Source organism: Pyrus communis, chromosome 17 (assembly GCF_041283825.1).
Source record: "Pyrus communis isolate YQ-2024b chromosome 17, ASM4128382v1, whole genome shotgun sequence".
NCBI lineage: Eukaryota > Viridiplantae > Streptophyta > Magnoliopsida > Rosales > Rosaceae > Pyrus > Pyrus communis.
Window position 1 is genome coordinate 5,072,416 of NC_142581.1, and position 16,474 is coordinate 5,088,889.

General features: G+C 36.2%; 2 protein-coding genes across 3 annotated transcripts; one reads left to right on the forward strand and one right to left on the reverse strand.

Annotated features, from left to right (window-relative positions):
- The first annotated feature begins 1,823 nt into the window (after positions 1-1,823).
- Positions 1,824-5,686, forward strand: LOC137707620 (uncharacterized). Of its 2 annotated transcripts, none has more exons than XM_068446530.2 (5): positions 1,824-2,521; positions 2,599-2,643; positions 2,909-3,211; positions 3,452-3,627; positions 5,325-5,686. In XM_068446530.2, exons 1-5 carry the CDS (start codon positions 2,272-2,274, stop codon positions 5,484-5,486), a joined length of 936 nt encoding a protein of 311 aa, XP_068302631.2. In that variant the 5' UTR covers positions 1,824-2,271; the 3' UTR covers positions 5,487-5,686. The 2 variants fall into 2 exon arrangements, with proteins under 2 accessions (XP_068302631.2, XP_068302632.2); XM_068446531.2 differs by having other exon boundaries at positions 1,916-2,521; positions 3,805-5,686.
- An 825-nt stretch (positions 5,687-6,511) lies between these two features.
- On the reverse strand, positions 6,512-9,859 carry LOC137707619 (uncharacterized). Its single transcript, XM_068446529.2, has 9 exons — positions 9,388-9,859; positions 8,981-9,027; positions 8,767-8,869; positions 8,401-8,487; positions 7,876-7,959; positions 7,551-7,604; positions 7,096-7,176; positions 6,863-6,908; positions 6,512-6,759 (listed from the first exon to the last, which is right to left on the reverse strand). Exons 1-9 carry the CDS (start codon positions 9,700-9,702, stop codon positions 6,683-6,685), a joined length of 894 nt encoding a protein of 297 aa, XP_068302630.2. The 5' UTR covers positions 9,703-9,859; the 3' UTR covers positions 6,512-6,682.
- Positions 9,860-16,474: the final 6,615 nt, after the last annotated feature.

Sequence of the window (16,474 nt, forward strand, 5' to 3'; positions counted from 1 at the left end):
AACATTGAATGATACAAAAAATGAATAGCTGAGATTGAAGATAAAAAATTTAAACAGCTATGAAAATCACATATAACGGCTAAAACTTCTTTAACATTGGAGGTGATACGCAGCTCTCATTCAAACTACCATCTCTTAAGTTTTTACAGAAAAAAAGATATTTACATCAAATATTTTAATCGGAAATTCTTATATTTTTGGACCACTGCACTGGTATTTCAGTTGGAGTTCATATGTCCACATTCTTAGTAGTAGCACTAGATATATTCTGCTTGATCATATTTTTCTAAGTTATAGAAATTCTCTATGTACAATGTGTGCTCTTTACTAAAAACGAACACGTCATCGATAGTATCAATAATATGATTGATGTATGGACGCATTATTAATGACATATCAATAACTTGTTATTTATTTATTTATTTATTTTTAAAATCTAATTTCATAGCCGGGTTACTTCAAACTCTGCTCCCTCTTTGCCTCAAAATGCTGCTGATGCTCATCCCCACCCTTATCATATTTGTGGACTTCGAGTCTACAGTGGTCGGTTGGGTAGATCAAAGGTCATTTGTAACCCTTTCTATGATCTATTCAGAAAGACGCAGGTTTGGTTCGGGTACGAAGCTCCAACCCCATCTTCTGCAAATCTCTTGCTGCGGCTTGTTCTTCGCCTCTTCCTTGGTTGCTGATGGCGGCACCGGCAGTTCTCGCGTTAGAGGAGTAGTTAGGGTTTCCAGCGTTATTCTTTTGTTTTGAGCATAAATCCTTGCTTCGAGTCCCGTATTTTGTTTCTTGACTGGTCCATATCTTCAACTTGTGCTTAACTTTGTATTTGAACCCTTTACGTACGTTTGTTTATGATAATGAAATATCATTTCCATCAAAAAGTACAAGGTTTCATAAACGTAGGCAATGTCCTAACTTGAGTTGCATCAACTAGGTAATCACGGCACCCCCATAAAACCAATGCTACCCCTAATGTTCACCTGATTACAAAGTTTTCTTGACACTTGTCTGTCAAGAAAATTGAACACATTTTCACACAAGTAATCAAATTACATCTCCCTGACTTCACTCCCAGCAGTTGCCAGTTTCCCCAGTCGGGGAAAATGTTGGTGCACTAAATAATGCACTCACATAATTCAAATGCTAAATTTGGTTGGACTGTTTGATACCAGAAAAATTCAACACCATCGTACTATGTACATTTGCTAGTCTTTTCATAAAGCAAAACCACAACAAATATTGCTACCCTACGACCCCACGATCCAGTGGTTATATATCAATTTTCAGATTCTTTAGATCAATTATATTATCAGTTTTCACACCTACACCTCTCAAATCTCGGCTCTCCACATAAAATCGAGAAGTAAATGATTTTTATACACTATTTTTAACTTTTTACACACCCAATGCTTGTTTTTGTTCATTGATTTTCTTTGATCTATTCAGTCTAACGGGAAGAAATCGATTGGGGGGGGGGGTGTATGAGGAGAATAAGGGTGTTCGTAAATCACTTCCTATAATGAATTTTGTGATCTTTCAACCTTTTGTAATTCGTTAAAAAAAAAAAAAAAAAAGAGAGAAAAAGAAAAGTATTGGAAAACTATAGTCCTTATATGAAAGATTCTCTATTATTGATGTTTCAAAAGTAGCTACAAGTTATCGATATATTTCAATGCGCGTCTATTCTTTACTAAAGAACGCCCTAAAGAATTTCCCCTTGATTCAAGTATGTGAAAATCATATACTGTAGTTATAAACTCTGTAATTTTGAAGAGGTTAAAATATAATATTTAGTTCCAAAATTTATACTGCAGTCTGCAGCTTTTCCCTTCTCTCTTTCCTTTTTCGATCGAGCTTTCCCTTCTCTATTGGAAGGAGAAAGCGAATGAATTTTTGCCCTTTCATGTTTGCGTGTCAGTTTGTGTGTCATTGGAAGCCAAAGCGGCAATGCACATTTCATATGCCATTGTCTTTTATTCGAGCGATATTATAATTTAACTGAAAGTACTGTGAATTGAATTAGAGTATTTAGAGTCACATTATTTTAGCCAACTTGTCTACTTCCAAGCATGTCGTATACTGCCATGTTTAGCTGGACGCACATATAGCAACTCAATTTTAACTACATTTCGCAGAAACAGAAGCGCATTTTACAGATTTTGAAAGTTGCTCTGCCTGTTTTCATGCTTGCTTACTAATTCTAAAACTCAAACCCTCCAAAAAAAACATCCAAATTAAGAAGGAAGAAGGAAAAGCTCATTCCATATGATCTCCACCATGGAAGACTCACCGTCCGGTTCGAGAAGGCGAGACGAGCCGGAGTTCAGCCTGAGAGAGTGGGCAGTGAAGGCCCGAATCAGCCGCGAAAACCTGAATTCCAGAAGGTTTTCAGCTTCCTATATTCCAAGCTTCAGAGAGGACACAAGTGGTCCAAGTTTCAGAGAGGGCACAAGGTCTTTCAGATCAAACATTACAATCTCCAGCACTGCTTCTTCCCCTGGCTATAACTTAAGAGGTACCCTTCTCTCTACTTCCCTCAAAACCCAAGTTCAAATCCACCATTTCTCATCAGTTCCTCCACTTTTTTCGCAGATGAAATCGACCCGGCAACGTACTCATTCACCACAGCCCTCAAAGGTACGAAATCATGATCGTGAAAACATGTTAATTCAATATTCAAATTATAACATATTGTTTCAGAAATTCTCTGTGCATGACGTTTGATCTTTAATAATTGTTCTTTAATATAAAAAACGGACATCTATTCCATAACCAGACTAATAAACAATGTTGAAATTCTCATGTGCAGAACGTCACATCTTTACTATTGCCTTCTTTATTAAAAAACAGACGTCTGTTCCATAGCCGGACTAATATATAGGGTTTTGTATTGTTCTTGCAGCATTGCAGGCGAGGTCAGCTTATCATAGTTGGGAAACGTTATCACCAGAAGGGTTTGTTTTGAATTCAAAGTGGAATGAAGCAGAGAAATACATATGCAACCCTCTATCAGGGCAGGTTCCGATGGAGTGTTTATCTGCAAAAACACTTAGCGGAAGATCGTTTCGCAACGCAACGAATCGATTCACAATGTCTGCACCTCTTGTTTACTCTTCCCACACGAGACCAATCCATACAACCAACATTGCCAAGCCTTCTTCTAATCCTACAAAAGAAGATTTGGCTCCTCAATTTCCAGTTCCAGGTTAACCCACTTCATCTTGCTTCTTATTAATTATGCTTCACTCGCAAGCGAATGGTTTTCCGTGTTGAGAAATGATTTATGCACACCATTTCTTCTCCTTCAACTTTGTTTATTTCTGCTATTTGATTATTTTTTAACTTAGTCGGTCTAAAGGCCGGAAATAAACATGAGTGTAAAAAATTACTTAAGTTCGCGTCATATGATATAAAATTTTCAATCAAAATCTGTTTTTCAATGCAGCAAAGAAAACAGAGGGCATGACTAGAGATGTTGGGACTCAAAGCACTCCTCCTGATTGGGGTTCAAGTAGTAGTCCTAGCTCTACTTCAACCCCTCCGATCGTAGAGAGATCGTTAAACCGATTTCGAGGAGGAGATTCGTCTAAAACAAGTGCAAAATTAAAATCTGACGACGAGGTATGTTCTTGCTCATATTTAAGAGTAATTGTAATGAAATATGCACAAATAAAACCGATTTGTGTAACTGTGTTAAGATAAGATAGGAAGAACACTATCTATATAACACGACACTAAATCGAATTTTATGTACAATTTATTATCAGTTTAGTAACTTTTTCTCGTGTTTTTAATTAGCGATGTGTTTAGGAAGATAGGACAACTCAATGAAGGCTGCATTTTGTGGTTGGTGTCATAAAATTAAAGTATTCCCTTCAAGGTTGGGGACTAGCAGATTGAATTGGTCCCTCTTTGGTTTCGTGGCACATGCCCATCTTAGTTCTGTTTCCTCGATATTTTCCCCCCAAGTGGCCCTGCTTTCCAACGGAAAGGGTTCCTCTCTCCGGTCCCTTCCATCAAGTCCACCAAGTTCACAAATTCAGGTCTTTTAAATTTAATTCAACGGTTACAAATAGAAACTCACTTTAAAAGTTATAATAATTTTAACCGTTGTATCAAATTTTAAATGCCCGAATTTATGACTTTCATGGACTTGATGGAAGGGCTATGGAGAGGATCCCTTTCCCTTTCCAGCACATAAACTCTCCTCAGAATATCATTTTGCCTCCAATAAAATGAAAATGTTGGGTAGGGTAAGCTGTCACGAAGTGTCGGACCGTGTGGATTAAGAGTTGTATTTATAAACGGTCCAATAGTACTCAAATACAGTTGGACTCGTTTCGTTTTAATAACGTCTGATCATTTATTTGGCCAAGATGTTCTTAGTTTTCCACTTACATTAAATGAAAATATTTAAGCTATTCATGCACTATTATCATATAAGGTAGTACATAATTGATTAATAATATGACACTGAATTATCTCTATTGTAAATAAGTTTCTCTCGTGTCATAGAATAAGTTTCAAAACAATTTGCATGTCCACAATTGTGTTCTTTTTCGACCGCGTTCTTTTTGTTTTTGTGTGGAACCCTTAAGATTCTTCAATGCAAATGTTAAAAAGGATTCTTCACTTTTTCTCCTCCCTTTAATCCTTGGGGTTCTCAGTGAAAGTGCCCCATCACTGGTATATTGGTTCATCTTTTTGGAAAAGATAGCCATGTGTTTCAGGGTTTGTTACTTGATGATTTTACTGTTTAAGTACACATTTGTTGCATCTTTGGACTAGGTGAGTCATGTCCTTTCAAACTTTTTGCTAGGGTTTGTGATCGTCAAATTGTACATGCTATGATGGAGATTATCGTTTCATGGTGTTTGGGACACGTGACCTAACATGGTACTTGGTTGCAGAAAGTGGCACTAGTCTCTAGCTATAGTGATCCAATGTCACACTTCATTTCAAAATGATGGTCTCCATCTAGCCCCAAGCGAGCATATGCTTGCATATAATCATGATATATTATGGTATTTCTATATCAATTATCACGTAAGGTAAGTGGTTAGGAAGATAGATAACTAAAGATCTTTCGATACACGTACATTTTTCTTTTAAAATGAACTTAGTTTTGCACCATCAAAATTTAAGCCAAACACATATTAAGACTGACTCTTTTTTTTACAGACGAGAAAAACTAGTTAGGTTAGTGTTTCTTTTTTCATATACCTGAAGGCTCTTACTTTATTTTATTTTACTTTCCTTATCAAATTACCAAACTTTTATAAGATGCAACTGAAAAATAAAAATAAAAAAATTTGCAGGTGGAAGTGAAAGATACAAAAGAAACAGAAAGCGAAAAGGAAGAGCAGAAGTGCAGGCAAGGTGGGTGCTTGTCATGGATGAGAAAAAGGTATAGAGAGAAACACAAACCAAAAAACAAGAAGAATATCTTTCTTTCTCATCTGAATCTCAAAGCGTCCTGAGAAAATTAAAATATTATTAAGAGCTGAAATTATTAATATTGTAAAAAAAGAAAAGAGAGAAGTGAATATTAGTAGGGTAAACGCAGAGATTTTCTGTGTCTTTTGAGAAATCTTTCGCAAAGAGGAAGAACAAAGAACAATCAATCAATGTATTATTATGTTTATGTTTTATTAGTATTTTGGGTCAGTGATGATGTTAATGTTTTTGTTCTTCTTGTGTTCAAATTGGCTGACAGCTTTGGGCTTCACGTGCATGTTTTTTGTTTGTGTGCTTTGGAAAATGGTAGCTTGAGGAGCAACTATAAGATATCTAGGATTCAAAATGTGAATATCTCAATCTTGGGAAACTAAATGACCAATCGTGTTTTTAGTGCGGTTAACTGCAATCAAGTTTATTAACGACATAACATCAATCATATCAATTATATAGCAGCAGCTCTATGTTACAGTATTAATAATAGTGACAACGAATCTGCGACATGTCCACATTTTGTAAGTAGTTAAGTTAATCATATTGAAGAAAAACCATTTACAGTTACGTGAGTGGGGATAAAATTAATATAACTTTTCATCATCATTGGTCATCTAATCTTGTGTCAATTGGTATGGCACAATATTTTGAAAATAACGAGATTTGTACTGATTTTACGAAATATAATACTGGAAAACCTTGAAAATTCTAGAACTATCTGATTATGATGTATATCAAGTTTACGACCTGTCACATGCGAGTTCATCCTGCATGTGGAGAGTCGGACCAATAGGAGAAGAGAGGCAAACATACAGGAGTCGCCCCGCCCTACATATGCAAACAAATAAAGAAGTGGAGAAGAGGAATCAAACTCAGGCCCACTTTCAAAAGAGCCTCGGTAACCATGTTAGACAACCACTAGTCCCACAAACTTAAGCTGTTAGAAAGCGGGCAAACGAATGAAGAAGACTCAGAATATCCAAAAGGAAAAAACACATGGCTTGAAGAAGTGGAAGATCTAAAGCTTCAAGAAATTGAATTTGAAGCTTGCAGATGAGTAACAATGACTTCAATTTTTGCTCATCTTTCTGATTCTTCAAAATTATGTGCCATACAATAAAGCTTTTGCCAACTGAATATAAACAAAAGTTTTACAAGTAACAAAAGCTGTGTAATATGAAACTACACTACATAGCAGTATTTGATCAAACTATAATACATTTGTTTACAACGGTGATGCCGACGGTTTAGCGTTGGAGTTGGAAATAAGTCGGACTTCGTATAGATTATTTTCTCCCTTGCCTGCACCACGAAGTAAGCATTATTCATTGTTGAACCCCAGCTTTCTAATTTTACAAGTTCGAAAACTTTCACTAAAATTGAAGAATTTATAAATAAAACTCACCAACTTCAGCTGTGATTCCTGGTCCGAAGAATGAAGCAAACTTGGCCTAGAAATGTCAGAATTTGATCAATCAGTATGCAGTATCTTTTTCTCAAAATGCAAGGTCAAATAATTTCTTATGCCGGGAAGCACAAGCAAACTTGTAAACATGGTCTTCAAGAGAGTAAATCTAAACATAGATAAATGCGACTATTAACAAGTGAAGCGGGACTAGTAGACTCATAATTCTTTACCTGTCGTTGTTCAAAATCTGATAACTGCAAAGCTTTTGCCTCAAACACCAGGACTAATGAGTATCTACCATCTCCGGTGACCTATGAATATATGATCAAAATTTGTGATAGTATTAGTGATTGGGGATCAATGGTCGGTCACACTTTGATACAAAGTAACCAAAAGCCTCACCGCAGTTTTAAGGGATTAAAACCTTAAGGATATTGCAAGATTCTTTAAAAAACAATTCAGAATCATATCATGTCACCAGTCTGCTCTTGTATGTGATATTTTAGGAAAGAATAAAATTCTACTTTCATAGAAATTCAGTTTTACTTAATGGAAGTTAATAAAAAAGAGATTGCAAATGGTCACAGAAGTTGCTGTTTGCTGACACTTTTCGACACGAAAAAAGTTTTATTTAGGGAAGGTAATCAAAAGTTTATGGCTTGCCAAGTGCAGGTGAGAAGTATACCTCTTCACGAATACTTTGGAGAGTAGGTGCACTCCTCCGAGCAATTCCTCCACCCTGAAAGGAAAACCAGGTAAATGAGAAGATGTTAAGCACAAAACAATGCTTGAAGCGTATATTCCTAATAACAAGGCCCTTAGTGTAACTGTGCACTGAGTATAAGATTATCTACATCCAAAATTCTTTTGAAGGGGAAGTGTTGTGATGATAAGTTGCTTCCAAGAAGGATACGGAAGGCCAATCATATCTTTCACTCTCGCAGAATATTCTGAAACAAATGAATAGATGTAATAGAGTTTCGTATTTACACGCAAAGCGGCCAACGCACCTGACCATACTGGAAGATTCGTTTCAATGCCTCATCCAAATGCTGTTCATCTCCATAGCGATACCTTGTAACATCATTCCTGACCTAATTCCATATATCGTATCATTCAGGTAAAACAACAAAAAAAAACCACGGATTGCATGCATCAAATGTTCATAGAAACGATCAACTCTATCCATTTATGGACTTAGGACTAACCCCAAAGTTCGGACGGGTTGATAATATTCCCCAACATCCTATTCTGTATTTTAAAGAAACTGATTCTCAAGCACACATTTTTACAATAAGATCCTTTTTCGATTACCTCGCCTACGTTCAATATTGTTATGATGAAGCACAAGAAGAAACTAAAAAAGTCATGCCTAAAACCGCAATCATCTCAATACATTACAATACCATTTGTTGTCGAAAGTTTTTGAGGGTTGCTGCAATAAATTTGCCACACCACACATAAACCATTACAACATCTATCTTCTTAAATTACCACACCTTTATGTAAAGAATGAGCCAATTCAAAGTAATTACCTGTGTAAGGATCGGCGTGGCACTTGTTTCCCTTAATTGCAGGGCGTCCGAATAAGTCAAGCATGGCACCGGCTTTAGTTCAGCATACTGATATAACAAAGAAACCGAAATAACTATTTTGCAAATTGAAACACAAAATATTTCACTTCAAGAAATAAACAAAGCCGAAGTTCGTCTAAATAGAAGAGCAAGGAACTAGGAGCAAATTTGTTTGACAATCTAAACCAATCACCTAGACAGAAAGTGCACGAAACCAAATCAACAACTACTAATCCGCATGATCACCGGGACAACATTCGAAACTGGCAATACCCTGCTTTATAAATTTGACACAAGATATTGGCTTTGGTATGTCATTAGTTTTACCTTGAATGCCATACCAATGATTGCAAGAGGGAAGCCATATGTGAGCATCAATGCTGACCATTCAGACCCGGGAAGGATATTAAAGTACGCCCCGAAACCATACCTGTTCGAAATTCGTCACAAATACATAAATTAATCACGAAAAAAAAAAATATGTAAGGATCAAAATTTGCTTCAAAAATTTACAAACTTGATGCTGCGATAAAGTACTCACGACAAGAGTGAAACCCCAACACCAAGACCAATAACCCCAAATGAAACCTGCAAACATCACACAAGGAAAACTACATGGTACAATCATAGAAGTCTGTATACATATTCATATCTATATTAACAGTTTATAATATATTAGAAGCTCGAATATTATCTGAAAACAGGCGCAAGATAAAATCAGTTACAAACTTTAATAAAAAGTACATTCACTAAACAGACAGTAAAGTGTCACTGCACCGTTTTATATACGGCTCATTCTATGTTAAATACCCCACTAATTCTATTTGTTGTTTTCAAAATTTGTAATCGGTTGTGTTTAAAAAAAACATGTAATCCATTTTATTTGTGCATGTTTAATTGGTTCCAATGTTCATCGGTTTTTAAAAAGAGTAAAGCAGCAGATGGTACCTTAGCGAGGGAGAACTGGTCGTCGGGAACGATGGTTTTGCCGGCGGTGGAGGTGGAGGGGAGGGTGGAAGGCTGGGTAGAGGAGTCGGCGGCTCTCGGGATGGCCAGTTTGGGCTTGGACTTCGAGAGTTGGTTGGCTCTGAATCCAATGTGATCCAAGTGGATGAGGAAACTGGTGATGGGCCTTGATGATGATGAGGCCGTGTTATGGTCACGCAGAGAGAGAAAGTGGTGGCGGTTGACGTCATGGTGGCGGCAGAAGCTGCTGCTTCCTCTTGCAATTGCAGTTGGAGTTGATAGTGCTTGCGTTGCCATCGGGTTCTCTCTCTCTCTCTCTCTCTCTCCCTTCCTCAAAGATTCAGACCTCGAGAGAGATCAGCAGTTTTGCTGGTTACTCCCAGCCGCCAAATTTCTGATTACGTGTCCTCATGTCATCCATTTTCTTTTGCTTTTTCAGATAACTTGTAAAAATACTTTTAAGCTCATTTGACTACAAACTTAAGGAAGAGGATCCTCTCCTGAGCATAGGATGGGGATCCTCCTCACCACGAAATCTGGACCGTTTAATTTTAATCAAATAGTTGTAATTATTATAACTTTTTAGGAAACCCTCTGTTTAAAGTCGTTGGATTAAAATTGAACGGTCCGGATTTCGTGATCAGGAAGATCCTCATCCTAAGCTAGGAGAGGATCCTCTTCCCAAACTTAAATATACTTTTGAATAGGAAAGCAATTTTGAAGAATTATTTTCTTAAGAAGAATGTGTGACGTGCATTTTTAAGAGGCACTTTTAATTTATATTTTATATTAACTTTTAAATAAAAGTGCATGTTCACGGTAAGTCACGCCGTTGATTTCCGGAATATTATCATCGTTTAAAGTTTATAGTATTTTCTAAATAAAATATATGAACTTAAATATTTTATATGGCAAAATAGTCATGGACAAATGAAAAAAACACCTCAAGGCCTGACCAAGAAATCGAGATAGATCAAGAGACATGAAACTCATTTGTCCAAAAGCTGTTTTGAAAGAACTTTGACAAAGCTCATCCCGTGACTTATATTGCCCATTACAAAATAATTATGATCCAACTATTCGGTACTGAGTACTACGGTACAGTAGTACATTTTCATATGTAAATGAAAATTCTTATGTTCAAATTTTATGAATAACGAGTTCGGTACTTATTCATTTCCTCACCTCTTTGATTTAGATATATCGTTGTATAAAAAATTAACTATTCAAAATTTCATAACCCCATGCTGAGGCAGCTCGCCGATTTTTCAAGATACTTTAAATCAGCGATGTCGTAAAGAGCAAAAACCGAACTCGGAGACGACTGGCTCTTTCATTTCAGCGCCACAAAGAACCAGTTTTCAACAGAAGGAGCTCCATCCCATGTTCTCATATCTGTACAATACTCAAAAATAAAATTAGAACATCGAAATAACTACGGGAAATCTACAGATTGTATTTGGCACAGTTAAAACTAACCTTGAAGCAATATATCTTCACCAAAATCGCTTTTCGGTTTCCAGAAGGCATAGCCTTCAGCATCCACAACGTAAGGCTCTATTCTAACAGCCTCACATATTTCATTGCCTATAAAATAAGTCAAAACAATTTTATTACGAGCATGTGTAACAAGGACGTATGAAAGATACGAAAGCTTCATATGAGTTGTTATATAATCATTGTCACGCCAACAAAAGTTGTAGAGTATTTTTTTTAGCCTGTTAAGTGATCTGTTAGTTCGTTAATTAATTATAAGTAAGCTTGTACTATGTTCAGTATATATAAGGAACTGCAACTCACAAATGTGATTAGTTAGTGATTTTTCTCATAAATACAAAAGCCTCATTTCTCTCTAAACTCTCTCTAGTCCATCATCTGTATCGATTCTTCATTGTTCTCTGATTTTCCCAACGCGGTTAAAAAGATACTAGAAATGGAACTAACTTTCCGGTAACATGGCCATTATTGCTTCAAGCTCCTCCGTGTGAGCTTGAGCTGCCTGACTTCTGAGTACTGAAGCAATGGAGTCCGACTCTGAAATCGGGACATCATCGCTATTGTCTGCAGTGGTCCTCTTAGCCATGTGCTCCTGCAACTTTGCTTGGAGAGGTCTCTCTCCTGCACATATATGATTTAGTTAAAAACAGAACTCTACATTGGCTCTAAAAGATGCTTGCCTTGTTTTTCATATTACCTTATCCTTTGCTCTAGTAACTTTTCCTTTGGCGTCCCTTTTTTTGTTCGACAGATCTTTCATTTTGCTTCTCAATCCATCCAACCCAGTCTACTGGAGAAAAGAGTGAAAAATTCTCGTCACTCGCACGCAAAAAAACAGCACAATTGTATATTTATAATTTTCATATAATATGTCCATCTTCTACTTAGTCAGTGTCAAGAGTCTTACCATAACCTTCCCCGCCTCCACAAAAACACTTGGCGGGAAGTTCCTTCATCACAAGGTTGACCTTAGAGACCCCGAATGCAGAGATCAGATTCACACCAAATTTTGGAACCATGAACAATTGGTGCTTACTTGCTCTAGAGACCTAACGGAAAATAAAGGTGGCAGAAACCACATGAATTATTTCCTTAGGGGTACAATTGCCTTTGTGCTCTTTGCTTCAAAAGGGGCATATATATGTATATGAATTATTTCCTTAGGGGTACAATTGCTTTTGTGCTCTTTGCTTCAAAAGGGACACACACACAGCTTGGGGCCACGGTGTAGGCACTTTTAAGTGGCTCTATTAACTCTTATGGGCGAGGCTATTGATCACACCGCACAACTTCGTAAGTTTGTGCCCTGGCTTTAGAGCATAAAATAGGAGATTTATGGCTTAATTCTGACGTCAGGGCATGAACTCACAGCCAAAAAATTTTGAAAATGAAAATTTATGAAGAGAGAAAATATATAATGATCACTAAAGCTTTAAGCTGACAACCGTCATGCCTTTAGTGACTGTTTTTGGATAACTATTTCGTCAATAAAAGTTTATTTATTTGAGAGAAAAACATGGAAGAGAAAATGGGGCAACTGGTATGGTTATCTATGATTCCATTTGAGGATTTGAAAAAAAAAAATAGTAAAAATATTTTGTGTATAATTTATTATATTTCCCATGACTTTTATTTTAGTTTTTTTTCTTTAGTTTTGTTGAAAACGTTAACCTGGAATTGTCGCCTTTTTTGGTTGACAAATAGAATTTTGTAAAATGCTAATAGGTGAAATCTGGAGCTGGTGTTGAAGGCGGGGCCTATTTGGCGTTCTGGTTGCGGTTGAAGTTGAGTTGGAGATAAAGAGGGGAGACGTGGGGCATGGAGAGACTTTGAGAGAGCGAGATTGAGAGAGAGAGAGTTCAGACCAGAAAATATAGATAAAAACTTGAGAGAGGAGACGGAGGAGAGATTGAGAGTGTTCAAATCACACACAAAATAAAACTATTTTGCTATTTTTTTTCTCCATCACACGGTCACAGTAGATAATTCAAAATTTTCCTCCCACCTCCTTCCGTCTCCTCCTCTCCTTAACTTTGAACCCGTTAAAAACAAATCATTAGTCTCTTAAAAAAGTAAATATATGTATATATATATTTATCAAACAGAGACTAAAGAGTGTGTGGCCTTTACTAGTTTATTAGAAAATGAACTGTCATAAAATTTTAAAGGTACTATTCAATAATCTATATTTATTGTTCCTCAAATTCTGTGGAAAAAAAATGTTGAAATCTTTATTCTCTTACTCAAAATCATTCTCTAATTGATAAAATGACAAGTATGGTGAAAAACCAGGATGATATGGTTTTGTAAATACTCATTGAAAATTTTTTAGTTAAAAAATAAGGTAATTCTCACTTTACTATTCTTCGGTATTGTGAAATTTATAATTTGTTACCCTTAATTTTTTTTCGTCTCACTTTCATACCTAAAGTTACAATTTTTTTCTCAAAAACATAATTTCGTTAGTCTAGCCGTTAAACGATGACGTTGCAGGCTTTGGGCCCCACAAAAAAAATTTAAAGTCATACAAAAAGTTTGGGCAACAAATTAAAATCATAAGTTAAAAAAAAGTATAAAAAAAACTACAAAATTGAAAAATCTTTGCCCATACTCATCTTCTATCACTACAATCCAACTCTCCTCCTCCTCCTCCTCCTCCTCCTCTATCTCATGATTCTCATATGAGAAATGGCCGCAACATCTATCCTCAACGCTCAAGTCGTTAATATCTCCACCATGTAGATCTCACCACCTAACTCTGTGGGCATGGTCAGCCCCACATGCACCCACCGACCAAAGCCGATTCTGGACCGATTACAACAAGTTGTTGTCACTCTGATGCTCGAATTTCACCGCCAAACCAAATTCTCATTTCTAATATCTTCAAGCTAAACGAAAATGTTTTCGACAACACGACGAATATGAACCACACAAACATGTTTGACAGGCAGATGGACTCGGGTAAGAGTTGTACCCACCGGGAAAAAGGATGAAGGGGTTGCGTTGGTGTAGATTTCGAGTGGGTCGGGTTAGTGTGGGTGGGGGAGAGTCCGATGGTGGTGGGGATGATGTGTAAGAGGTTGCACTAGTGCGGATGTGAGTGGAAGAGTGTTATTTTTTTTTTCTTTTGTATGTTTTAGTAACAAATGATTTTTTTTTTTCAATTTTTTTGTTAATTTAAACTTTTTTGCATGGTCAACCTGACATGTCATCATTTAATATATGACTTAACGGCTAGACTAACAGAAGTATAATTTGAGAGTAAATTATAACTTTAAGTGTAAAATTGAGACAAATAAAACTAAGAGTAGCAAAGTGCGAAATGCACGATACTTAAGGGTATTAAAGTAAGAATCACTCTAAAAGTAATAACTATTTCACCAATTCACATCAAAGACAGAAAAGAAAAGAAATCTTCAATTCTTAGCAGGGTAAAATTCATCGATCTCAAATCATCATTCAAATTTAGTTTATTGGTACAAGTAGTTTATTAGTACAACAAGTTTGTGGCTCAAATGATTACGAGCTTTGATCCTTCAATTTGAAGTCTATAATAGATCCAATATTCTCTCAACACAATTGTATAAGAAAGCGGTAATAATCTGCTAATAACTTACACAAGCGAAATATATTATATATATGCACTTCAATTTGGTGAAAATTCTCTCAAATACATGATACCCACAATATTCATTCGGATACACGAATAAATTTTCAAGAGATAATCTAATAATTAAATTTTACATGAATTTATCATTACATTTCAAGGTGGTATTTTTTTATAACAAGACTACTATTACATTGGGAAATCACCCTAATTTAAAACCCGGTTGAAAATTTTCATCTTCATAAAAGACATAAGGAATCACAAAGAGAGACATAAATATCTCCAAGGAGAACTTTTGAGAAAGTCATAAAAGACAAGATAGTTTTGACAACTGAATATAAGAGGCGTTTGCTTGTTTGAAAGTGAGAGGCATTTGCTAGCATAAAAGTGAGAGGCATTTGCTAGTATGAAGGGGAGAGGTGAAGACGCAAATAAAAGGGTCGTAGGGGGTTCTCTTCTTTTAAAAAAAAAAAAAAGAGTGAGGGAACTACAAAAGAGAAGCAGAAATATTGATGAAGAGGAAATTTTCTTTTCTGAAAAAAAACTAGAAAAGATAGACATATATGAGACTTGAAGATAAAAGACGCTTGTTGATATGAAAGTGAGAGGTGAAGACACAAATAAATATACAGGGATCGCTTAAGGTTTGACTTGATTAAGATGAAATAAAAACAAATAAAAAGCGGTTTTACGTTGGTTTGCATTTCCCTTGTTATTATTGGGACATGTGATATCATGATTTCCTCTTCTTGAATTCAAGCAAAACAAGAAAGAAGAACATTAGAGAAGTTTCTTATTTTCCGGAAAAAAAAAAAAAAAACCGGGAGAAATTGCAAAAGAGAATCAGAAACATCGATGGAGAGAATTTTGAAAAGAAAACATAAGATCAGATAGATCTGAGAGATAGAAATGGGAGGCATTTTTTGGTATGAAAGTGAGAGGGGTTGTCTAGGGTTTGAAGGGTATATCCTAACATGATTAGGATGAAATAAAAACAAATAAGGGAAGGTTTTACTTTTCTTTGCATTTCCCTTGTTATTCTTGGCATGTCCACCATTTGTTTCCTTCTTCGCATTAGAGATTTGGCCTCCAACGGCCAGAGCACCATGTTCCTGGACAATCGGATTGTTCTCAGCAGCCGAGCTCACCTCCACCTCCATCTTCTCAACTGTGGCCGCGATAGAGCTTGAAGCTATCACCATTTTCTTTAGAATCTACTCACGAGTACCAAACAACTCTCTCTAATCCTCAATTCACACTCTCAAATTCGAACATTGGGGAGATTGCATAGTTAACAGATGATAAGCATGTGGGACACTAGAGAGCAGCTGCTATTTATACTGTCCCAGTTCTCTTCCCTCTTTGACATTTGGCGGGAGAATTTGGTCGACAGTCAAACTTTTGGGGTTTGGTTTAGGATTTGTTAATATGTTTTCTTTTCTTTTCTGGTTGCAAAATATCAGGAGTTATAACCATCTTTCCTATTTAATTTATATTCTTCAGATTTGTTTCCATGAAAGCCTAAAAGCGTAGACATTCTTCAGATTTGTTTCCAGAAAACCCTAAAAGCATAGATTTTTTCAGATTTATTTCCGTAAAAGCCTAAAAGCATGGATATTTTTCAAATTTCTTTCCATAAAAGTCAAAAAGCATAGATATTCTTCAGATTTCTTTCTATAAAAGCCTAAAAACATAGATATTCTTCAAATTTCTTTCTGTAAAAGCCTAAAAGCATTGACTTTCTTTAGTCCGTTAGAACAACCTTTCAGAGCAACTTCATCCCTAAAGACTTTGCGACAGCATCCAGCCCATTTATCCACTTCAGTGAACAGTAATAAACCCTAATGAACAGTAATAGACCAAAGCATCTCCACCCCAAAAAAAATGTGTTGGCACCCAGTCTAAAAATGCGCTGGCACAAACGATCTTCACCCCTACAAAATGCACTGGCACCCAATCCATTTA

Coding starts and splice junctions, on each gene's coding strand:
- LOC137707620 (XM_068446530.2), top strand. CDS start 2,272: ATGATCTCCACCATGGAAGACTCACCGTCCGGTTCGAGAAGGCGAGAC. Junction 2,522..2,598: donor CCCTGGCTATAACTTAAGAG/GTACCCTTCTCT, acceptor CTTTTTTCGCAG/ATGAAATCGACCCGGCAACG. Junction 3,628..5,324: donor AATTAAAATCTGACGACGAG/GTATGTTCTTGC, acceptor AAAAATTTGCAG/GTGGAAGTGAAAGATACAAA.
- LOC137707619 (XM_068446529.2), bottom strand. CDS start 9,702: ATGGCAACGCAAGCACTATCAACTCCAACTGCAATTGCAAGAGGAAGC. Junction 8,870..8,980: donor GTTGGGGTTTCACTCTTGTC/GTGAGTACTTTA, acceptor AATTTCGAACAG/GTATGGTTTCGGGGCGTACT. Junction 8,488..8,766: donor TCATTGGTATGGCATTCAAG/GTAAAACTAATG, acceptor TTGTTATATCAG/TATGCTGAACTAAAGCCGGT.